Source organism: Panulirus ornatus, chromosome 36, assembly GCF_036320965.1.
Source record: "Panulirus ornatus isolate Po-2019 chromosome 36, ASM3632096v1, whole genome shotgun sequence".
NCBI lineage: Eukaryota > Metazoa > Arthropoda > Malacostraca > Decapoda > Palinuridae > Panulirus > Panulirus ornatus.
In genome coordinates this window covers 10,963,779-10,990,421 of record NC_092259.1, presented here as the reverse complement: position 1 = coordinate 10,990,421, position 26,643 = coordinate 10,963,779, and the positions used below count along the sequence as shown (strand labels likewise).

The following is a 26,643-nucleotide window of genomic DNA, read 5'->3' as shown; positions in this document are numbered from 1 at the left end:
GACATACGACCTTACCGAGGAAAACCGAAAGTCTTCCGTGGGTTTAAGCCTCCCAAGTTGGAGGACAAGAACAACGTGCCTGGCATGAGCAGAGTAGCTGGCTAACTGGTCTGTCACACGACTAACGAATGAGGGGAGGAGGGGAAAAAAATGACAGCGACCTCTCGACTGTTAAGTCCCACCTGGCTAGTGGACTGCATCCCCTGACCCTTCAAGCTCAATGCCATGGTTACCCCCGGGTCGTCCCGTCGTGCTTCGTTACAGTCACGCTCAGGGGGTCGTAAGTGTCGTGCTCACCGGTCGCACCGTCGTGCTCGAGCGTCGCAACATCACGCGCAATGGTAGGTCGTGCCGTCGCGCACAAGAGTAACCCCCATCGCAGGGTCGTGTTCACTAGTGGCAGCGTCGTGCTCAAGAAGGTAATCCACACCGCTCAATAACCCTTCCAGAGGCAGTCACTAACAAGTACACTCAACGCCTGCTCGGGCCGGAGATATTGTGTCAACAATCACTCACTCACGGACCTATGACCAAACAGGGAGGTCGAAGAGCCATATGTTGCTTGCATGTGTCGCTTCGCCTTGTATGACGCCAACCTCGCTGGATTTCCCACACTTTACGTAGCTTTAAGGCCTCTGCGTTCGCAAACTGGGATTTACATGTACGCATGAGTGAAGAAATCGTGTTATTGGTACTCAATGCACTCAGGTCAGTCCCCTGACTTCCATGATGAAATCATAGAAAAGCGACCACACAGGCTTCCCAGTGTGGTCCTCTGTAATTACCTCTTCGTGTCGCACGGGGGAGGGAGTTCTGCACCCGGGAGGGCCCACCGTCTCTTGAACATTCTCCACCGTCAAACAACTAAGACTTACTTACGCTGTCTGCATTAACTATCTGCAATTGTACTGTAGTGAACGGGGAGTGAGTTTTACACTCGTGGCTGCCTGTCAGCGTGCAGTAATTAACCAAAGATATATCTTACCTCTCAACATTAAATTTAGCGGGATCTTATGTTCTGCGTTAGTGTTGTGCGCAAGGAATATATGCGCCAGCTGAAAGGAACACCTGATCTATTCTTACGTCTGTATTCTTACTGTGCATTGGTGGTGAGGGTTTGTAGGATGACAAGATCGAATAACGTTCCGTTGTTTCGCCCTGAGAACAAGATAAAAGCACACATAAATGTTAATCAACAGGTTGAGTCACTGGCACTATGACGTCGTACATCCAGGTTGTGAGCTAAGACGACAGGGGCAGGACCTGAAGTGGTTACGCCACTCAACAAACAGACTTCGCCACCAACCTGCGGGCGTCACAACACGCTCACACGAGACATAACGACCTGTAGTGGTACTGTACACACACACACACTGTGTACCACTGAAGCTATGCAGAGCACCGATTTGGTGGACAATGCACAACTCAACCTCCGCAACTGGGCTCTCAGAAACACCGCCTGCTCGCATTTGCCTCAGTCTACCCAACCTGCAGCGCGCACTCTACCCACACTACCAAAGAAACGTTTATATTTACTTTAAAAAAAAAGGTGTATGTCAGCTGTGTGGCAGAGGAACAGAACAACCTCTGACACGCAGGGAATGACACATCTAGTCTCGCTGCCGGTAGAATGGCCCGATCTCGGCCCTGCCTCCCTCGATCCTTCGTCTTTCCGACGGCCCGTTCTCCCCTGCACAGCGAGTTCGACGAGGCCCGAAGCCGCCACCAACACCTTGAGAGGGTTACCAGGAACTTTACCTTGTGTCCCCTCGTGTCTCAGTAAACATCCACGCTCACGTTAAGATAGATGTCCACCACTTCTCTCTACTGATGGCTGGGGTACTCTCCCAAACAGTGCGAACCAGATGAGGAGGTCGGAGCAAGCAGGAAACCCCTCTGTCAACATTAAATGAAAGAAAACAAGAAGTGCTCCAAATATTTTGACATACGGAAGGGACTCAAACGATCTATTAGTTCTCAATGTCTTTTTCAGACTTGTTCGGTCGTGCTGTTCTTCGACAGATTCTTTTTACAGCCATGAGCACCTTGGGACGACCCATTGGGTACGACGTCCCCCTGCACCCGACATGGCCCACGCATGTGACAGAGGTACACACCAGTGGATCAGTGACCTCCCAAAGGCCCGAGGATCAAGGCCAGAGCATCATGGATTTCCCCTACCTTTGGTCCCTGGGATCAAGGCCGATAAGGCTGTTCCACAGGGGCGGGTAACCAACTGGACCAGTTCTTCTCTCCCTCCCTCCCACCCACCAATACCCAGCGTGAGTTATGGTTACTGTAAGACCTACGTTTAGACACTCACTTGATCAATGGCGGCCTCTCTGGCCCAGGTCTCCAGGCTTTTTAGCACCTCACCGGCTGTCTTCTGTGTATCATACACCTCCAGACCTACTACTCTACCTCACCGGCTGTGTCTCCTGCGTGTATCATTCGTCTCCGAGCCTCTCCTGTGTTCGAGCCAGTGGTCTGTACATTCTGTACATTGTGTATCTGATGTACTCTCGACCATTCCTTGTAATCAGGGTTCCTGTATCTCACACATCATCAATCTTGTATCTGAATGCATTCTGATAGTCTGGATGCAGCATATATCTTGTGCTAGGAGGATCCTACCACCCTCCTACGTCCACGTATTGTGCTCACTACCTCGCTGCTCTGTGCTTGCCCCCTACTTACCCTCTGCCGTAAACCCTTTACCTTCCTACACGGATAAAGAAACTCTTTGTTTACTTGGACAAAATAAAGCTATTTAATTAAATCGGTTCTTAGTCTCTGGGTGTCCTCCCCTCTCTCTCAGAGCTGTTTCCCTCTTCTTTCAGACTCCATTAAGTACCCTTTTCCTCTCTCTCTCTCTCTCTCTCTCTCTCTCTCTCTCTCTCTCTCTCTCTCTCTCTCTCTCTCTCTCTCTCTCTCTCTCTTAAACTCGACAATACGCAGCTCATACGACTCTTTGTTCTTGACCCTGAACATCTCTCTCCCGTGAGCGCTACCCACCGACCCACACCACGATGGCAAGGTCTCGTCGTACGTACTCGTAGGTACGTAGGTAGGTATGTAGGCAGGTAGGCTGGTAGGTTGGCAGGTAGGTAGGTAGGTACCCTCTTCTAACCCCGCAACTCCCGTCCCGTTCCGGGTCCCGCCACTTCCCCAACGCCAACAAAACACTGACCATACTTCAAGTGATATCAGACCCTCGGCAAAGACAATAAATACCTTCTCCAACGCCCAGCACTGGCGATATACAATGGCTGCACGATGTTCACCGCCGCCACGATCCCTTCCTTGGTCGTATCTGCATCTTCTGTAGACCAGACGGCTTAAAAAGGAAAAGGTGTCATAACTCAAACAATTAAAATTAAGAAATGCCATTTGAACAGAGAAATGATTTGTGACAGTGCGATACGATGTATTATGAAACGCTTTGTCTAAAGGCAAAGGCACACCACGACAGAATGAATAGAAGCGATGAACTCCTCAACCCACAGAGCACGACGCTTGAACACGACGGCACGAATCTTGGGCACGACGCCACGACTCCTGAGCACGAAGGAACGACCCTTGGGCACGAGGGTACGACCCTTGGGCACAAGGTTACGACCCTTGGTTACGAAGGCACGACCGTCGACCTGAAATTTGAGCTGACTCTCATCTCTGGCCAAAGATCAACCCCTGATACCCATGGATCGTACCGTCGTGCTCGCAAGTGCCACGTTCTCATGCCCAGAGGCAAAAATCAGTCCACATTGACGGTGTTCCTAACTGTAGCAAAAATCTTTTCAAGTCTACACGTCCGCAGAAAAGGCATTTCACCGGTGGACCTGCTGGGCGCAGGACGCTATATACCCCTCATCTGCCTGCCGGCTCTGCACTCCTTAAATCTTCACATGCGATAAGATAAACAGCGCCGGCGAAGGGAACCCGCCCTGCAAACCACCACCTCCTCCTCGACTCTTCTCACATGATAAGATAAACAAGGGCCGGCCAGTTACGTCCCTCCCTCCCTCCCTTGGCCTGGCCCAGGTCTGCACAACACCCCCTCACCCTCGGAAAGATCTCACACACACATGCACCCTCCACCACCCCTTCCCTGAGTCATCACACCCCTACCCCTTAAGTGCGTTCGCAGCCCCGCGGGATGGAGAGGGGAGGGAGAGAGGAGGGAGTAGAGAGGGTGCGAGACGAGTTCGTGGTGCCTCAAACCCGACTGGCTCACAGAGGCAGCTCTTGTCCTCAAGGATACCAGTGCAGGATTTCCGTTCTCCTTCGAGGCTGAAGCTTGCCTGAACCCCCTTGATGTTTCTCAGAGGCCAAGAAAAAAAAAAAAAAAAGAAAAAAAAAGGAACACTCACACCTCTCTCACCACACGCGAGTCAAGGATGACCATGACAGTCCTCGTTACAGGAAACATAAATTCTGTGCAACAGTCTTCTTCACCTCTTGAGAACAATACTGACCAGCCACTGAAACCGTACGAAATACAGGAAAATAAATTAAAAATAAAGAGGGGGAGTTTGTAAGGACGAAACCCAATTACCGCAGATGAACAAGAACTGATGAGGACCCCAGCGATGAGCACCTTATAAGGGCCGAGGTATTTCTGAAGCGTCTCCCCGCAGCTGACCTCTTGACCTGACACGCCGCGGGGTCTGCAACCCGTCTGGCAACACTGGGCCCCACGAGGGAGGACGGAAGGAGAGACGGGGGGGAAGCACTCCGATCTGGGAACACTGATGCCGCGGGAAGCACATGTCTTCGTTTCTTTTATTTCCAGAGACAGACAGGCAGGCGGACAGCCAGACTGGTAAACATATCAAAAATAAGTGAGGCGGGGGGGAAAAAAGAGACGGGAAAATGACTTGCACACGTTCAATAGGAACCATAAACTCTCTCTCTCTCTCTCTCTCTCTCTCTCTCTCTCTCTCTCTCTCTCTCTCTCTCTCTCTCTCTCTCTCAGGAACATCGCCACACCTACCACCCTTGGCGTCTGTCACCGCCAGCAACTGCTTCTGACCACAAGCAGCGTTACAGGCTACGTCTTCATCCCCCTCACACTACCTCTCACACATTCTCCCTCACACTACCTCTCACACATTCTCCCTCACACTACCTCTCACACATTCTCCCTCACACTTCCTCTCACACATTCTCCCTCGCCTAAATAAACAATTCATCCTTCGCGTTCAGGTGCGGCCACCACGCCCCTGTGTCGACATGCACACGGAACGCATGCGGAGAACAAGGGTTCGAGGTTTGAGGGCAAGATAACATGGGTTCGACGCGTAGACAAATGGACAGCTGAGATGAGGATAGGAGGGGGGGGGTCTGTGGATTAGAAGGAATGGTCCGTGGGCGCGGGATGAGGGATAACTGAGAGGAAGGCGTGGCACGGCCTAATACACGGATGGCGTGGCATGGCCCTGTGCAAAGATGGCGTGGGTGGCGCAGTATGGCCCTGTACACGAATGAGGTGAAAGGCGCAGCATGGTCGTGTTCATGGAAGGCGTGGGAGGCTGCTTCGCACAGGCCTGTGCACGGGAGGCGTGGTATGGGCGTATGCACGGAGGTACGTCCCCTGAACACGACGGCACGACCCTAGAGCACGACGGCACGACCCTCGCACCTGTCCTCCAGGCATTTGACCTGACCGTCACACCCAAGGGTCACATCGCCATGCCTGAGGGGTCGCATTGTTAACGATCGAGGGTCATTCTATTGTGGTGGTCAAGAGGTGTAAGCCCTCATAAAACCGAGTCACAATACATCAAGGAACACTGAACACGAACTTTCACCGTGATATATATATATATATATATATATATATATATATATATATATATATATATATATATATAGTCCATGACTACGGGACAGGAAGGTCCGGGGTACCAGTTCTGGGAGCAGATGCCACCCCCCGAAGAGGGCGAGGCCATCCCGTATTTGGCTGGACACCGACCAACACACACACACACCGCTTACCGCCTGTCCTTCAGCACATCCTGTGTCTCCACCATACTGCCTAGGTCCCCACGACGCGACTGCCGCTCTGCAGAGGTGTGTGTGTGTGTGTGTGTGTGTGTGTGTGTGTGTGTGTGTGTGTAGAGGGGGGAGAGGGGAACAAGGGGAAGCCCTTGCGAAACGCGTGCACGCACGGAGGATGAAACCCACTCTCACATTATAAGCTGGCGTGCATAGACGCCTACACGCAGGGGACCAGATTAGAGATACCTTTCACGAATCTTTTTCTTCTTTCTTTCTTGATATCAACTGCAGTGTACGTCCACGTATCGATGTACCCACTGTATGCCCTTTCCTTGCCTCAACCTACCCACTAACCACGCGCTCCTTTGTCCACGGTATCACTGAACTGCTTTGCATTTAAGCACCTGACACATACATACGTAAATTCCAAAGTCAAATGAACCGTGTCTCTTACTCCAATGCAGTGTGAACGGTGCGTACTCTGGCGCACTGTATGCAAATCTTTCCTGCTGAAGAGATCGGCTCCTGTCGATAGATGGATATCTGGCCAACTGCGATAAAGACTCCCGCCGAATATTTCACGGTTGAGTGTATATATAAAACCCAGCAAGTTCACGTATTCCTTCACGTGTGTACGAAACTGATAGGTGGTGAGGTGGTGTTCTCTACGTGGACAGATATGCTCTTAAACTATTATACTACATAATTCCTCTCTCTCTCTCTCTCTCTCTCTCTCTCTGGTATATATATATATATATATATATATATATATATATATATATATATATATATATATATATATATATATATGCAGAGATGAATAGGGATGATGGAGCCTGAGAAGCAAGACCACTGAAGCAATGGTGTGCACCCATCACCCGGACAACACCACCATAAATCCCTGCCCAGCATCTCGTTAACCCGCTACACAAATCCTTCCGTTTCCACCGTGTGATTAATTACGTCCAATAAATCGGGCAGAGGAGCAAGGGATTACACGGGGACTCCGGCTGGCGGCACTGGTGGCGGGAGGAGGAGAGTCAGCGTGGCGCTCCCGGGTATGAACTGTACGTGACAGTAGGTCTGTGGAAGTCCTCAGCTGCGCCTCGCCTCGTACAGCCTTACCGTTCGGTTTACTCAACACCTTCCGCCATACTCCTCCGCGACTTCAAAAATACTTCCTTTGGAAACATGAAAAAAAAAGAGAATCACTCGAGAAATTCCCGATAACGATTCTTCCTGCCCTATGAACGACCTTGACCAACGACCCCCCCGACAGTCTGAGGGTCTCGGGGCGTCATTACTCAGCCCATCGCCGTCCGAGGGTCGTGCGGCGATACACTACACTCCCCCCTATTTGGGTCGTATACCGTCTGGAAGCCGCCCACGTCGCCGCGACTCACGACGACGACCGAGCGACCTCTTCTCGGGAGGGGAAACAAACGACTCTCGTTGCAGCGGAGTCGAGCTCACTCTAATGCGGGCCCAGCGCACTGCGAGCTGAGGAAGAACACTATACAAATCTCCTCCGACGAGCCAGCCAACCAACCTCCTAAAGAGGGGTGCAGTCAAGGAAAAATAAAAAAAGAACTCGCTGTAATTCCTCTCCATACCGGCTTCGAAGACCAGGTCTGGCCTACGAACGAGAGAGAGAGAGAGAGAGAGAGAGAGAGAGAGAGAGAGAGAGAGAGAGAGAGAGAGAGAGAGAGAGAGAGAGAGAGAGAGAGACGCGGGAAGAGAGGTCTACACAGTAAACAGGACCAAGGCACTCCCCAAACCTGCACACTAATCAACTTCCGGAACACAGAGCCTTAAACCGACGCTTACCTCATACTCCACCTTACCTAAACGTACCTGACGAAAGGAAAGTCATGAACCATGGCGAGTAAAACTCTGCTGGCTTTTAACACTGGACGACATGCTGACTGACAGGCGTGCGAGAGACTGACTCTTAGATGAGAACGTGCCGAGAGGGGCAGCCTCCTTCGGCAGGTTCCCCCTCGTGAACACACCACATACGACTTCTGTCACCTGTTTGCTCACAGTACAAATTGACTCACACATCATCTCCCAACATCCCAGAGTCAACCAATCTACAATCAGACCCCCTGGCCACAACCTCTTCGCTCACATATGCACGCTTGCAACAACAAGTCCACTACTACATGCTCATAACTCTACACTTACAACACGAAAGCCACAACTTCGCTCCCACAATGCCACACCATCGACTTAAATGGCCAGACCATGACACTATTACCAACTCGACAACACCCCACCCACCATACTAAGTGCCTGCCCACAACTCATCACCTACAACCAAACACACCACAAACTCAATGCTTCTGGCACACCCACAACAAAACCACAGCTCCCCGCTAACACCACTCCCATAATCATTACACAACCACAGTTCTCCCGCTTACATCACACCCACAGCTACACTACAACCATACCTGACCCACATCTCTCTCTCTCTCTCTCTCTCTCTCCCAACTACGACTGGTATAACCGTTCCACTCTATCTTCCCATCACCGTGTATCCGTCCAACAACTTGACTTTCAATCCTTCTCTGATCTTCCCACCACCAAACACCACGTATGAGAGATGGATCTGTGACGCTGTAAGAGCATCTTCGCTTAGTAGAACTCCTTAGAAAATACAAATGAAAGTTACTGACGCATAATAACCCCCATATCTACAATAAGTTTTAAACCAAACACATAATCAATCACATCAGTAGAAGAGTGGCACTCATATATCCAGCAAGTTAACATAACGAATCAAATAAAACTTAAATACAAATAAGAAAGAGACACTTTGAACCCACTATCAAGCTTTGTTACTACAGCAGAGGACAGACCTTAACAAGAAAAACACATACATTAACTACAGTAATTACACAACTATAACAAATACAGCACAGAAAAACAAAATAGCAATGAACTATATGAGTAACGTGGGAAAGTAGTCTTCAGAATTAACGGTAACAATCCGTAGCTACAAGCAAGAAAGAAAAAAAAAAACGCTATTCAAAGTTAAATTATCAAGCTACTTACTCAATATAGTAGGGGATGCCTTCCGGGGTTACGCCTTGCTCCCACCCCTTGGGAAGATCTGAAACAGAAAACGAAGTAGGGGTGAACAGGACACACTTAAAAAAAATATATAACTTACTCTTTAACACTCACTCGGGTATCGTGTAATGAGACGGCGATGATTACACTATGATTCGTACCGTCTCACTACACTTCATATACATACTCTCTCGTCTAACAGGATGAACAGATGGCTAGGACGTAGAGCAATGGCACTTACGTCAAGACAGCGACAGGCGACCTTGTCTCGTGCCTTGAACGGGTCATTACGCCCTCGTTTTCGAACGTGAACACAACAGGTGCTGACCTAAATCGTACAATACACCAAACCAGTGTGAACCTCATCTTAACCAGCTGTTCAGATCTTAATCTATACTCTATCGACCCCACCTCACATGGTCTTACATTCCTCTTCTCATTACCTTCAAAATCATCGCAATTTACTGTTGTCTTACCATAACGTGTGTGTGTGTGTGTGTGTGTGTGTGTGTGTGTGTGTGTGTGTGTGTGTGTGTGTGTGTGTGTGTGTGACTCCTGGTCTCAACTCGCACACACAAACATTTCTACAAACATTATGACGGAGAAGTTCTTTAAACAATGTCTATTAAATAAAAGACTTAAGATCTCCCTCGCCTTTACTCCCGAGTGCCTGGCGTATCTTGAACCACCATATACATTCTTAATAGACGCCCCAAAGTACACACACACACAATGTGTATGTATAAACGTAACACATTGATTTACATCAATCCCTCCCGCCATCTCTTGGCGTTGCGGCCTTCAACGCCCACGGGGCTTCTCAGCCATCACTCACCTGACACTAAGGCTCAATATCACAGGGTTTTTACGGTGCTGGAGAGAACCCGGTGCTGGCTGCTGCTGCCAGACACCCCTGACAAATGGCTGAAGAAGAGAAGCGGAGATATAAACTCCAGGACTACCTCTACAATCAGTTATCACACCCCTGTTTTTTTTTTTTCCTAGGTGTTAAGGCCAGACCACCTCGCTTGGTCCTTGGCTCTGTGTGGTGTGTGTGTGTGTGTGTGTGTGTGTGTGTTGTGTGTGTGTGTGTGTACCTCAACGTCCCTCTTTGCCACTTAAATCTTGCCACGGGTGGTTTAATACACCGGCTGCGATCACTTCTCTGAATCTGAACCAACCGATGAGAGGCAACGACTAACAGCATACTCAGTCCACCTTCGAGGAGGCAGATCTTGTCCTCACAAACTGCGAACACCTACAAGTTTATCACCGCTCCACGACACGCCGCTGAAGGCCCCTCCATCCTCCCATAGCCGTCATAGCAGTTTAAAGAACAGAAAACTGACAGCATTCTTTGCTTTGACGGAGAGGAGCACACATGTGTCAAGCTTCGTCCCTCAGGTGGAATTGAGAGACTCATGCACGACGCAGCACAACTATTTTGCATACACTCTCAAGAATGGAATCCAGCTGAGCGCCTCCCTCTACTGAGCCCCTGAGCACGACGGCACAGCCCCTAAGGCACGAAGGCACGACCCTTGGGTACGGTGGCGTAGCCTCTGCCCTTAACCTTCTAAGAGTTAGGTCCAGGACCAAAGACATGACACCCAAGGGGTCGTACCGTCGCGATGAAGGTGCTAAACCCAAGCCGAAGAGGAGCCCAGGGATCCGGACGGGGAAGTTCATGCGGTACGTCGAACCCCCGACGTTCGGATGCGAGATGCCGCCCGGCCTTCGGCGGAGGCGATGGCAATATATATCACCTCCTCACCAATAAACCCGGCGCGATTTGGCAAAAGCCAGAGACCGGAAACCGAAGCTTCAAACACATACGAATATACCGACACATGACTCCAACTTATGATCCTCAGGATGAAGATAAACAGCGAAAAATAATTTTTTATTTTTTCATCATCCAAATCTTAAATTGGTCTAGCCAATCTACTGACTTTAAACCCCCCCCCCCACAATTTCGGGATGTAGGCACATAAAACTGATTCTGTACTGAAATGCAGATCATCCATGCAACATTGCCAACCCAAGGAGCGTTCGGTAATGATATGCAAAATGATATGCAAACGTAGTGTGTCAACAGACAGACAAACTGAAAGCATATAGTGACACTACCCCCCCCCCCCCCATAACACACACACACACACACACACACACACACACACACACACACACATTCAGACTCCAAGGAATAACAGGAGAGTCAAGTTTTCAATAGATATTGAAGTAATTGCAAACTTATTAAAAGTTTTAATTGGAGACATGAAAAAAAAGGAAACAATGTCAGATGTGTCGTCAATAAGTTTTTAAAATACGCTCTGGTAAAGATTTTACCAAAAGCCACGCAGTTAGGAGGAGACGTGGGGACAAAGATGAGAGAGAGAGAGAGAGAGAGAGAGAGAGAGAGAGAGAGAGAGAGAGAGAGAGAGAGAGAGAGAGAGAGAGATTATGAGATACAGAGAGTCTCTTGGTCAGGGACATGAACCACAGAACGTCAAGGGTCCGAGAGATACGGTTCTGAAGAGGTACTGGCCCAACACACGATCTCTGTGTGGCGCGTGTGGGACGAACATACACACCGTATTACCCCTAAGTCAATCAGGTACTACACATGGCGACGCGGTCCCATCGGAATGGCATTACAGTCAGTCGAATGGGAAACTTTATGACGCCCCTGCCCATCGAGATGGATCACGCGATGCCAACTGGGCAAAACTTTCCGCGGATCAGATGGAAGAAGCTGTCAGGCACACACACATACACACACACACACACACACAAAGAGAGAGAGAGAGAGAGAGAGAGAGAGAGAGAGAGAGAGAGAGAGAGAGAGAGAGAGAGAGAGAGAGAGAGAGAGAGAGAACTAGTACAGCAGCGGCGGCGACAGCTCCAGTCAGGTAATTATACGAAACTCATAATGGCGTTTATGAGGATTTATGAGGTACGGGTAAACAATTTCATTGCGATGGAGCAGATGTGCACAACAGCAACAAGGAACCAATCTATCCCGGGTGTGTATGTTCTGCAGAACCAGACATCGGTCCTAACTTTGTTCTAAGAGGGGACCCAATTAACCTTTGAGCCTCCGGGCAATGATAACAATATTAGTGCAAACTTTGCTTGAAGAAGTTTCCCGGTTCGAGTTCACACACGCGTCCATATTTGCTATTTCACACTCCCTTCCATCTCTCTACCTCTCCCATTCCAGGTTCCCTCACGTCTCTAAAGTAACGGGATAGGTAGAGACGTAAGGGAACATGGAATGGAAAAGGTGGAGGTTTATGGGAACGTGGAATAACAAAGGCAGACGCGTTATATACTACGGCACAGTAGGGAAAAGTTAAGACACACGAGAACGGTGGTGGATCGTACCCGTATTCCTCAAGGTCCAGCAACCCATGATGAACCAGCTGGTTCCTCACGGTCCCCACTTTCCCGAAGAATAAAAAAAAGAAAAAAAAATCTCGGGGCCATCAGTTTCCGGTAGTTACGACAGGTTCTTCGTACCATAAGGGCTCCCCCACTCCGAACTTCGAACCTCCATGAGGCAAGAGGCCATTTACCCTTCGGTCTGAGTGGCACATCTTAACATGAAACTAATTTTCATTTCTGTGGGTCCGTTCCTCGCTCTGCCTCGCTTTGCTCCCCGGGAACTAAAGAACCTGCTCCACTCTCGCCTACACAAGATTGATTGGACATATCGCTACGAAGCCGGGCCTTCAGCCCTTACGACACGGAGAGATAGACAGACAGACAGATAGATAGATACAAATGGATTGACAGATAGAGACAGATTGTGAGAGATATAAAGATGGATATACACACGCACAGAAGATATATAGGTTGATATACATAGACAGATACAGAGAGAGAGAGAGAAGAGAGAGAGAGAGAGAGAGAGAGAGAGAGAGAGAGAGAGAGAGAGAGAGAGAGAGAGAGAGAGAGTACACTCACCTACCTAAGAGTATCTCCGGCGAGATTCTACCATTCCACGTTCCCATGCCTCTCTTCCTTTCCCATTACCATGTTCTTTACCCCACAGCCCCTGTCGTCCTTTAACTTTTCCCTTCCCTTTCCCCTTTCGTCCCCTCATGAGGCCCAGGTCCCCCTCAACGGCCCTTCCTTCCCCGATCAGAGACCGCAGACGTACAGGCCAAATACTGTTCCTCTCTCACACCCATATTTTCAACCACCCCACATCTTTTATGGCGACACACCCCATTGATCCCACACCTGTCTGTATAGGTTCGCTGCCCCTTTCTGGTTCCCCCTGTGACTTTTTATTTTCTTAAATAAAATCCTCAGTTGCCGAAGGCCCATGCCTGACGGAACCCAATATCCAATATCCACTATTCTTTTATATATATATTTCTACCTTCGAGTCTGCTTCTCAAAGGTCCCATCACTTCTGATGGCGCGCAGACAATGATTTTCACTCTGGACCCCTGATGATAATACGTTACTAGGCTTCGCCATGCATCACAACAACAGCTGCACGGTACATCATCATCATCATATCCATCCCAAGTGTTGACTCGTCTCATTACACAACGGAAGCTTCGACGACATCAAACGACGACTCCTCCCCCTTGATAGCACAGGTGATCTTCATCACTCCAAGAGTCTAAGTCGGGTTGAGCGCACTCTACGGCATTTTCCAGAGTTGGTTATACTGTGTGTTGAGCTTCTGGTCATGTTGCAGGCGCCTTAATCAAGAGTCTTTTTCTAAATAATGACTTTTTGTCGAGTGTAGAGTAACGCGTATGTATACCAGAAAACTATGAAATATTCAAACTATATACAGGTACGAAAGGAACACATATGATGGGTTTATATATATATATATATATATATATATATATATATATATATATATATATATATATATATATATATATATATATATTTATATATATATTTTATATTTATCATCCCCACCGTTCGGTCTTCCTATTTATTTCTCCGCCTTTCTGAGAACCGTGTTTCCCTTTAATTTCCTCATCCCTCGCCCCACCCACAACCTGAATTCCACACACACAAACACACACACACACACACACACACACACACACACACACACACACACACCACCTCTGAGGAAATCCATCTGGAGGAGTACGCAAGCACTGGGCCAGCCAGCCCTCAGATGGGCACGCATTACTCCACTTCATTCACACGGAGTCTGCTGCTCAACGTCCTTCTTTTAAACGTCTGCCACAACGCCTTCCTCCCATCCACCTCCACACCTACCACGGCTAATGGACTCACACCGACACCTCCTCTGACCTGTAGCCGTCAAGTTACCCCAACGAGCACTCATCTCTCTCTCTCTCTCTCTCTCTCTCTCTCTCTCTCTCTCTCTCTCTCTCTCTCTCTCTCTCTCTCTCTCTCTCCTCTCTCTCTCTCTTCCCCCATGGGGCTCACAATGCTCTTCACTAGGCCCCTTACACTACTGAGACACGCATTTATAAAAGTTCCTCATCTCACGGGAGGATTTCCAGCGCCCCCCGCCCCCGCTCCCACCCCTTTTAAAAGTCGTCTTGAAGGCAGGCCACAACAGCCTGAGACTACCGCGCGCTGTATACAGACAGACACGCACGGTGACGCTGGCTGTGCAACAGACTAAGAGTGAAAACACAAGACGGACCCCAAACAGCAAAATCGGAGCTTTGGAGTAAAAATAAAAATAAAATACCCGCTAAACTATCACATTCCATAACAAAATAAACTCTTACCGGGAGGAAAATGAAAACATTTTCTTCATAATCACTTTTCACAACTTACAACAGGAAAATGTTTAAAGAAAAACCTGAACAAGCCGGAGCAGAAAAGTGAACATTTCGCAGCTTAATAACCTTGTAACAAGATATTACAAAAATAAAGTTTACGGAAACTTGAGTTTTCCTACGTGAAAACTGATACGATATTGCCCTACTGAATGAGTGTGGACGAACATACACTGTAACACAGACAGCTGCTGTGCAGGACAGTGATCTACCTTGCTGTGTCCAGTGCTGTATGTGAGCACAGGGCCGGCTGCATGTGTCAAGGGGCAACATACAGATAGAGAGAAGGTTAACTCTGCGCGCACACACACACACACACAACACACACACACACACACACACACACACACACACATTGCGTTTCCTGCACAGTCTCAACATCCGCGAGTTCTGCAGGAACGAGGAAGGGAATGGACGGAATAAAACAGAGAGAGAGAGAGAGAGAGAGAGAGAGAGAGAGAGAGAGAGAGAGAGAGAGAGAGAGAGAGAGAGAGAGAGAGAGAGAGAGAGATTCCTTTATTTTCGGCAAAGTATGGCAGACTGGAAATACCAGATGTGTGGGAAAGGTGAGGAGGAAAGATGAGACACAGGCAGACAGACAGGAAAAGGGACGAGGGTGGGCGAGGGTGGATCGAAACCGAGCCGATGAAAAATGAAAAACGATAACAGGTGTCGGCAAGTGAGAGAGAGAGAGAGAGAGAGAGAGAGAGAGAGAGAGAGAGAGAGAGAGAGAGAGAGAGAGAGAGAGAGAGCAAAGCCACGAGGACCACAGAGAGAGGGGGGGCAGAGAGCCCGGGGAAGAAATAGGCTACAGAGAAGACTCCAGACAAAAGATGGGCAAGAAGATAAGAAAGATAAGGACGGTCCAGAGATAACGAGAGGGATGGGACGTCCACGATGGATAAGAAGAAGGAGAAGAAAGTTCATGATGTATATAAGAAGAGAGGGAGATAAGAGCCAAGACGGTGAGAGAGTGGGAGATAGAGAACGGGCAGAGGAGAGCCAACAGAAAGGGTAGAGGAAAACTCAAGGGACAACAGAGAACGGGCAGAGTAGAGCCAACAGAAAGGGTAGAGGAAAACCCAAGGGACAACAGAGAACGGGCGGAGGAGAGCCAACAGAAAGGGTAGAGGAAAACTCAAGGGACAACAGAGAACGGGCAGAGGAGGACCAACAGAAAGGGTAGAGGAAAACCCAAGGGACAACAGAGAACGGGTGGTGGAGAGCTAACAGAAAGGGTAGAGGAAAACCCAAGGGACAACAGAGAACGGGCAGAGGAGGACCAACAGAAAGGGTAGAGGAAAACCCAAGGACAACAGAGAACGGGCACAGGAGGACCAACAGAAAGGGTAGAGGAAAACCTAAGGGACAACAGTGATGGATGATGAGAACCAAAATGGGAGGAGAGGTGAAGGCCACAGAGGGTTCAACAAGGGGGCGATAGAAGGGTGAAAGTGGAGTGCAGAGTCAAGGTGATGGAAGGGGGAATGTTATGTCAAGATTGAAGGAGGAATGTTATATCCAAGATGGAAGGGAGAATGTTACGTCAAGATGGAAGGGGGAATGTTATGTCAAGATGGAAGGGAGAATGTTACGTCAAGATGGAAGGGGGAGAGTTACGTCAAGATGGAAGGGGGAATGTTATGTCAAGATGGAGATGGAAGAGGGAGTGTTAAGTCCAGATGGAGAGGGAAGAGGGGAGAGTTACGTCAAGATGGAAGGGGAAGTGTTATTAAGCTACGAGGGTTAGAGATGGAAGAAGAATAACCAAGAATAGAAGAGAAATGGGGGAAGATAAAGAGTCGAGAGAGAGAGAGAGAGAGAGAGAGAGAGAGAGAGAGAGAGAGAGAGAGAGAGAGAGAGAGAGAGAGAGAGACTGGCTGGAAGAGGGGTGGACGAAAGGGGAAGGGAACGGGAAAAGGATTTGGCAAGAGAAGAGAGGAAAGGGGGAGGAAAGAATCCGTTTAAGAGGAGAGAGTGGAAGGTGGAGGAATAAATAAACAGGAGGGGAGAAGGGAGAGAGACGTGAGCAGAATGCACTCGGTGACAAAAGAAAGAAATGAAGACAAAAAAAGTAAAAAGAGAGAGAAATCCATAGGAGACGAGTATAATGGAAATGAGAAGGAGATAAAACAGTCGCATGTGAAGAAGAAAGTCAATACATACTAGAGGCCAGACCAGTGAACCGGTGGATGTGAGAGAGAGAGAGAGAGAGAGAGAGAGAGAGAGAGAGAGAGAGAGAGAGAGAGAGAGAGAGAGAGAGAGAAGGTTAAATTGATATTCGCAGCGTGTCTTGACCTTTCCCCAGGCACTAATATTCCCAGCACGTCCTGACCTTACCCAAGGCAGTGATGATCTCCATGGCACCACCTGGCCTTAACCGGAGCACCATCTATCGCAGCACGTCCTGACCTTTCCCCAAGGAAGTGACATCCACATGAAGTCCTGACGTGACATCTATCACGTCCTGACCTTTCCCCAAGGAAGTGACATCCACGTGAAGTCCTGACGGGACTGGCGTCAAACTAAGCGAAGACCGGAGAAAGGAGGAGGAGAAGGATGAAGAAAACCACCAAAAATCAGTGGCAACAGAAGGAAGAGACGAGCAGTGTGAGGAGCAGAAGCAACCCCAAGCACTCGGCACCCAGCAAAGACACCCAGCACCCAGCAAAGACACCCAGCACCCAGCAAAGACACCCAGCACCCCAGCAGTTCGACCTAACCCCACCAGAAGCAGACGCAGGCTGATAACAACATCCAGACATTCAACAGCGTCAATAACCGTAATAAATCCATCAACGGTGAATCAAATCGTAAAGTATATAACAACAACCACAACATCGCGGCCTCGCTCACAGGTGACTCAGCTCACTCGCGGGACAGCCTTAAGCAGGCGGAGTCCGGTAACAAAGACGTGTTCCTCAACACATCACACTTCATCATCATCAACAGAGCCATCAACACAAGGCTCGCCGCCCCAACCCGTCAAGACGTAAGTTTGAGCATTAGATTCACAGTCGCATCTCCACTTAATGCCGGAGTGTGTGTGTGTGTGTGTGTGTGTGTGTGTGTGTGTGTGTGTGTGTGTGTTGTGTGTGTGTGTGACTCATACAGCTTCAACTTCCCTATCTCTATGGCTCTCCAGCACCAGATATCTACAGAATTTCGATAGGAATCATCACTGACAAACTCTCTTCCACACACACACACACACACACACACACACACACACACACACAACGCTGTCTTCTACTTCTGTAGGAAAGCTGAGGTCTTGCCAGGCCGGAATGCATTTTTCTCCTTGCCAAGATAATGACATTTTCACATTAGCCCGGCGCCCTCCTCCCGCCAGAATACTAAACTACCTCCCTCACTCACTCTCTCATTCCCTCTCACCTCAAGACTGCATTATCATATTACAAAACATAAACTGCACTACACCCCTGATGAATTGGCTTTCATGAATTTATATACATATGTGTGTGCATATATATATATATATATATATATATATATATATATATATATATATATATATAAAATCATCCCTGGGGATAGGGGAGAAAGAATACTTCCCACGTATTCCCTGCGTGTCGTAGAAGGCGACTAAAAGGGGAGGGAGCGGGTGGCTGGAAATTCTCCCCTCTCGTTTTTTTTCAATTTTCCAAAAGAAGGAACAGAGAAGGGGGCCAGGTGAGGATGTTCCCTCAAAGGCCCATTCCTCTGTTCTTAACGCTACCTCGCTGACGTGGGAAATGGCGAATAGTACAAAAGAAAAGATATATATAAAATGATCACACAATTCGGTATACTTTTCAAATAAAACACGTACTGTATTCCAGATATGTAAATATGACAGCACAAAGGCCTGTATACATTCACTGTAGTTTTAATTAACTTATCTGTGGTGTGGGGGTCTACACTGACCTTACTTTACGTATACTCTACGATGGTTTCGAAGGTCCAAACATGTATAAATCTTGCAGTAACCTAACCTCATGAGCGAGATGGTAAGATCCTTCGGTATGATGACCTTTGACCTGACCCACATGGGGCAAGCTCAGGACCGTCGCGCGCAGATGAGTCAAACTGCCAATTTTCTCATTGGTGCTGAGCATATCATATTTGCCGTGTGATCACCCATCATTTGCAAGGTACGGGAGGAGGTGGGGGGGGGGGGGGGGAATCTGCACTCGCGGGGTGCGTCTTGGGGGAGGGACGTGGGGCGGGCCGATGACCTCACTGTCCTCTCTCTCTCCCATCCACGCTTGACCACGACATCCTGCCTCCTCCGGCATACATCAGCGCTTCGACGCGAATGCTATTGCTCTGGAGGGGGGGTGACAAGCGTGCTGCGGAGACTCGCTGCACAGGACCCGCAACCCGGCTGTATGCGGTCGGCGGGGTGGTGGGGTACACTTGTACTCGTACCGGCCAACAGGTTACGTGGTGGGAGGGAGGGAGGGTGGGTGGATGGTACGCAAGCTGTGGTACGGTTCCTCCTGCCCGGCTTCGGGTACGTGCTCCTGCCTCGCTCCTCCGGCTACCTCTACCTCCTCCTCCACCTCCTCCTCCTCCCCCACCTTACCTTACGAACCCCCGGTAACACCCCCCCACCTTGTACGGTACACTCCCGCCACGGATCACGGGGCAACGTAGCTAGGTACGTACCATCTGGCATACTGTAAGTGAGCTACACCTGCCGCAAGGTATCATATGCTGCGCCTCCGCCCCTCCGAGCCGTGTGGGAACCATTGACGACTCGAGGGTGCGCCGCTGTGGTGTCTGTTTCCTTCCCTACACAGCTAAGCTTTGGAACTCCTCACACCCTCCAACTCATGTCTTACGTAACATCAACGATGTGTCCCCTACTCATGCCGCAAGTTTTCCATCTCCTCCAAAATTTGGTTAATTTTCCCCCATCTGTTTATTTCTCGTATCTGTTCTCGAGTATTTGTGTTCGTGACTGGAGCTTTCGACACCCACACACACAAATATATACATATACATCCATAACACATACATATATATATATATATATATATATATATATATATATATATATATATATATATATATATATATATCATTAAGTTACATCCCTATTTCTGGTATGGAAAATACCCGGAGCAATTACATTTTCTTAAATCTTGTTGAGGAAACATGTCTTCTATGAAATTTCACTGCAGTTCGTATCTTTCACGCTAGGTAAAGATTCTGGGGTCGAAATGTTGCTTTGGGACAATTTAGTCCATTGTAGCTTTAATCAACTTCGAGAGAGAGAGAGAGAGAGAGAGAGAGAGAGAGAGAGAGAGAGAGAGAGAGAGAGAGAGAGAGAGAGAGCAGTAGAGCAAACCAATGACCCGATAACGCACGCGTCCGTCACCTCCCGTTACGTTACCGTCTCCGTAACTTACGGTGACGCGAGCGTCCGTCACCTCCCGTCACGTTACCGTCCGCTTAACTTACGGTACCTTGAGCGTCCGTCATCTCCCGTCACGTTACCGTCCCCGTAACTTACGGTACCTTGAGCGTCCGTCACCTCCCGTTACGTTACCGTCCCCGTAACTTACGGTGACGCGAGCGTCCGTCACCTCCCGTTACGTTACCGTCCCCTTAACTTACGGTACCTTGAGCGTCCGTCACCTCCCGTCACGTTACCGTCCCCGTAACTTACGGTACCTTGAGCGTCCGTCACCTCCCGTCACGTTACCGTCCCCGTAACTTACGGTACCTTGAGCGTCCGTCACCTCCCGTCACGCTACCGTCCCCGTAACTTACGGTGACGCGAGCGTCCGTCACCTCCCGTCATGTTACCGTCCCCGTAACTTACGGTGACGCGAGCGTCCGTCACCTCCCGTCACGTAACCGTCCCCGTACCTGGAGACCCCTGGAGGGGGTTTGATATGCCACATGCCCAACTGGTGAGTCATTAACTCAACGCGTCCCGCACTGCTCGACCACCTCACCTGAATCCCTGATGCCCTCACTGTTTCGTTCTGGGTGTGTGTGTGTGTGTGTGTGTGTGTGTGTGTGTGTTTCACGACGCGGCAGCCCTGCTCTTGACGTCATTTCCTGTTGTTGTTGTTTTTGTTCCTTCTGTTCATTTTACATCTTCAACGCGAGAATTCCAGAACAGTCGAATGAGGAAAAAAAAGAAAGTCATGGAACGGCCGAATGAGAGAGAAAAAAAACATGAAGAAGTCGTGGAAAAAAATCTATAACAAACTGTTTTTGTTTGTTGTGTTAATCAATCAAACGGCTGTATTTCAATACCTCTTAATGTCTAAGCCTTGTTGATCACTGAAGTGCATGTCTTTATTCAATGGTTGTATTTTCAAAATAGTTGTATTTTCAAAAGAGAGAGATAACTATAAGCGTCAACTAAATATGTGAAGTTCTGTTGTCAATACGTGAAGTTCTGTTGGTCTTCATATGTCCTGTTCAAAATAATTTCAAGACAACCATCAGCCAGTGCGAAGACCATTCTCCCCCAGTGGCTTTCGCTTCAGTCATCTGCTCTGCCTGGTGTGTTGCAGAACACACCAGAGAACCCACACCTGGCAATATGGGATACACCCACACCTGGCACTATGAGATACACCCACACCTGGCAATATGGGATACACCCACACCTGGCAATATGAGACACACCTACACCTGGCAGTATGGGACACACCCACACCTGGCAGTACGGGACACACCCACACCTGGCTGTTTGAGACACACCCACACCTGGCACTTTGGGACACACCCACACCTGGCAGTACGGGACACACTCACACCTGGCGGTACGGGACACACCCACACCTGGCAGTACGGGACACACCCACACCTGGCTGTTTGAGACACACCCACACCTGGCTATTTGAGACACACCCACACCTGGCACTAGGGGAGACGTTCTGAAGACTCGATGTAGTGTGCTGTGCACCTTGTCTCGTGCACATCATCGGTGTAAACAATTATGAGAGAAAGCGTTCGTCCTAAAATGGCCTCCGTCAGTCATGAACACGAAGACGACGATTCGTCACGCAAAATGCGGCGTATCTATACACAGCAAGCATGATTTCAGTCGCGCATGCGCATGATGGGTATAGAGGCTGCAAACTGCTGGGATGAAGGTGAGGGGGAGTGAGGAGATGGGAGGAAGCTGGGGGTGAGCATATACCCTGGGACACACAGTCCTTGGCAGCTTCCTTAGCCCCCAGGACCCAGCTCACCGCCAGAGAATCTGGTATCTTAATCCTTGGGCAACCCAATTATTGCTCCCCGTCCTCTCTGTCTCGGTGTCTGTCTGTCTGTCTGTCCCTGTCTCTCTTCTGCTGACATGATTTTCCTACCTAAACACTATACACAGACACAGACGCGTCATGCAACAGACTGAGCCTTTGACTCACAATACTTACACAGACACACAAGCTTTCAGGTCCCGCATCTACATATATATATATATATATATATATATATATATATATATATATATATATATATATATATATATATATATATATATATCCGAAAATTACCTACAATTATCAATGACGTACAATAATATGGCAATCAAACAACCTTCAGCAAGTGAAGAAAAATTATGCCTCGTAAAATTCAGGGGTGTTCCAGTTACATAGAGACCAGTGAAACGTGATTTCAAGACACTTATTTTGAAATAACTTGGCAGGCACTGCACCACATGACGTCAAGGTAAATGAAACATTCCTGTACATACATACGCATCCTCAACACCAGACATTTCTCATTATATTAACGAGGATAACGAGGTCACGTGATAGTCAGAGCCTATCTCCATGCCAAAATAACATCACAGAATACGTCAACAAAAATAAATTCAGCCACACATCTGACAGGCCTCTAATCCCAGAGGCATTATATAAGTTCATCCCCTATAAAAAAAAAAAAAATTGAACGGACGGACATACGGAAAACGATCACACACACACAGCAAAACAAGCATCGCTGGCAGTATGTTGCACAAGTGGTCGTAACGTCTTTCGTAACACAAGATGTGTTGCTTTATGTAGAACACAAACGAGGTATATATAGTCACAACAGAGAGACCGGAGGGTGTATACAAGGACGTGGTGTTTACTGACATGATCCGATCCTAGACTAGAACGAAGGAAGGGTTGTGGTAAAGGCTGGATGTGTGGTAGGGGAAGGATGTGTGGCAGGGCCTAGATGTGTCGAAGGGGCTGGATGTGTGCCAAGGGCTGGATGTGTGGTAGGGGCTGGATGTGTGCCAAGGGCTGGATGTGTGGTAGGGGCTGGATGTGTGGTAGGGGCTGGATGTGTGGCAGGGCCTGGATGTGTGGCAAGGCCTGGATGTGCGGTAGGGGTTGAGTGTTTGGCAGGGAGTTTCTGTTTGTGTGGCAAACGTAATACTGCAGCACTTAGCGCACAGCTGTGATATACAGTTTCCAAATTATTTTGTTAAGGTAATCTGATTAACCCGAAGGGGAGGATAGCGTACTTAACCTCTTAAGCACGACGGTACGACCTTTGAGCACGACGGCACGACCCTTGAGCACGATGGCACGACCCTTGACTACGACGGCACGACCCTTGAGCACGACGGCACGACCCTTGACTACGACGGCACGACCCTTGAGCACGACGGTACGACCCCTGACTACGACGGCACGAGTCTCGAGCAAGACGACCCAAGCCTTGGGAACGTTGGCCTGGACTCTGACGTGACCTATAACCCTCAAGGGACATGTCAATGCTCAGGCCATCATGCCCTTGGGTCGTGCACTCGTGCTTAAAGCGCCTGCCCCGTCAGTCCTCATGGATCGTTTCCCAGTACTGTAAGTCCGTGCCGTCGTGCATCAGGGGATCAAGTACACCACTGAAAGTCAGACAACACCAGCCGACTTGAAGACCATACAGCATCTGGATATCTGTTTCCAACCGAAGCTTCGGAACTCCGCTGTCTAAATATAGGCAGTGAACGTGAGGCAGGTAAGGCGGATGAGCAGTAAGTCTAAGTACGTGCTTGTGGGCCGTAAGAACGGGACATTATTCAGTCGTGATGGCGCCAACCCACGGGGTAAGGCAATAAATTATGAGGCCATGTGTGCAGGTGGCTGCAGATAAAGCTATGCATATCTTCCCTTAACTGATGACTTAGAGGGGCGGGTCTTCGGGCGATGAAGAATCTCGGAGGGGGATACGTGCAAGGCTTCCTAAAGGGGAGAGTGTGGCGAGCAAGAGAAAGTCAGGGGGAAAATACGATCTTTCTAACGAACGAATTGGCATAGAAGCCTACATCATACGAGCAGCTAATAACAAAGGGGTCAGACTGGAGCGCCACGAGCGGAAACATCAACACTAATGCCACTGGTTCGATCAGGGAGCATCATGGACTGAACCAGTGAGGCAAAGGCGTAAATGGCTTGGAACAGCGACAACTTCAACACAGTCTCCTCAAACATCCGTCGCTTTCAAAGCCACCAGTGATTCTGAGTGGGTCTTCCGGTGACCACGGCGTCGGTCCGGGGGTAACTAATACTCAAACTAAAGGTCAGTTTGACGGCACACGACTCCCCCTGGGTAAAGACGGATGTTCTGGCCTTCCGCGTGGCCATTTCAAGGTATGATCTAAGGCCAAATGATACCACACCCGTCGCACTCAAGGGGTCGTCCTGTCATGTTCAAAGGCTCTTAACGTGCTCAGGGGTCGTACCACCGCGTTTCAATGGTCGTACCGTTAAAGGGTTAAACAACCTCTAATTGTGGCAAGTCGGAGAGAGAGAAAAAAAAGATAAGTATGGGCGCGCGGGAAAACATTTACCTTTCACGAAAACTGTTCGGCCAAGTTATGAATAAATGAATAGGTAAGTGGAGGACAAGAAGTCGGGCATGAAGGCCGGGCCGGCTGCAATATGGACCCGTCACTCACCCACCACAAGGAAAGCCGGCCTTTCTGCTTAAAAGTATATGGGAGAGCCAGAGACCCGGATGGTCTAGGGCGAGGTTATCTGGTGGAGGAGAGTACACGGGAGCACACAGGAAGGATATATAACGATAAGACTTGATGGGCCATGCTGAAGATATCAGAAAGTGGACAGCGCATGGATGTGCACAGGAAGGACAGATAACATGAGACTCAAGGGTCCATGACCAGTTTATCTGCTGGAGGACGGACATACCATGGGAGTGCATGGGAAGGATGGATAAGACTTGATGGTCCACGACGAGAGCCTGATAACTAGAGTCCTGATGGTCTAAGATGAATTCAACTGCTACAGGACGGTAGGACCATCCTAATATCCGAATCTATGTAGACGGAAGCATGATAACAAAGCATAAGGCTCGTTGTAGACACACACACACACACACACACACACACACACACACACACACACACACACACACTACTTTCCATAAACTGGGGTTTGATTCCATCAAGTACGTGTGAGATCCACTACGGAGCTTGCGTTCCTCTCCATTAAGATGATCCAATCCACAGCATTCAGTTTTTACCCTCATGACCTTGGCACCATCCGCAAACATTTGCAGCGTGAGTCTGTGTGTGTGTGTGTGTGTGTCCATAAAATCTAAATGCTGTAGCTTTAAAGCATTTCAGAGACCTTATGCACTTGTGCACTGCCTCAAGGTAATCCCCAATACGATCGTGGTATAGCACTCACTAGCAGCCAGTCTCATCCATTCCCCAAACAAAGAAAAAAACAAAGCCAGAAACCCAGACCACAGTCCCCTTCCAGTATACCAGTCTTCCTCACTCCCATGATCCAGGCTGGTACTGGAGGAGACCATCAGCTGCGTCTACCACCAATCACTGCCCAACCAGTAACAATCACCATCAACGCAATCATCATTACCAAGCCCGTAATTACGGCGCGATTTTAATTACCTCCACAGCTCTTTCTTCTCATCCTATCAGCTTTCGACCCACGCACTGTTCTGGCTCCATTCACAGTCTTGATCAATCCCGTGCGCACGAAGGTACGACGCCCTTCGAGCACGACGGCACGGCAGCTGAGCACGGCGGTGCGACCCTTAGGGGGGAGGGGGGCGGTATACGACGCCCTACCCTTGTTGACCCCCGACTCTTCGTCCTGAAGAGGTGAACCTACCCCCATTCTATCAAGCGATCCGAACGCTAGCTTGAAGTCGACACCTCCTCCTTTGATATCACACTTTAAGGACACCCCCCACCCCAACCCATTCTCCTCTTACCTTGCTCCTGAAAGAATCCCCAGACGCCCTCCGGCCTCAAAGGATCAAACGCCTCGTCGGGATCCAGAGCGAAAAAATACCCAGGGTCGGTCATCTTACCCAGGCCGGTCTCAGGGTCGGCGGCGGAGCGCAGGCACTGACGAACCTCCCGATATATGAGGCGTATAATCACATCATTATCACTGCAGTCTGACTTCCTCCTCCTCCTCCTCCTCCTCCTCCTCAGAGAGGGACGTATGCGGTAATGAGACTTAAAATCCGTGGTTTACCGCAAGGTCTCCTCCTCCGCTCGTATTGACGGAGGCAAGAACCGACTGCCTGCACTGAACACGAGACACAAACTACAATAATCGACTTCTGACGAGGCTCTCGTTGAGAACGCACGGCTCCTCCGTCAACGCATAGGACGCCCTAGAAACAGCAGACGAAGGGGAGCTTCGCGCGTCCGCTACAGCGGCCGAGGGCACAGATGACCAACCACCGCCCCTTACAGCGGTCACCACCACAACACTGACTGTACACAACCGCTGACAAGGGTATA

At 49.1% G+C, this 26,643-nt stretch overlaps 1 protein-coding gene across 9 annotated transcripts in view; it reads right to left on the bottom strand.

The window, feature by feature from the left end:
• LOC139760351 (uncharacterized) overlaps positions 1-26,643 on the bottom strand; it is a 492,128-nt gene that overhangs the window by 449,680 nt on the left and 15,805 nt on the right. For all 9 annotated transcript variants that reach the window (XR_011715318.1, XM_071683401.1, XM_071683413.1 and 6 more), the window contains exon 3: positions 9,061-9,118. Coding sequence is in view for 8 of the 9 variants with exons in the window: in XM_071683401.1 (XP_071539502.1) it covers positions 9,061-9,118 (58 nt within the window). In the remaining variant the exon portion in view is untranslated. The remainder of the gene's footprint in view (positions 1-9,060; positions 9,119-26,643) is intronic.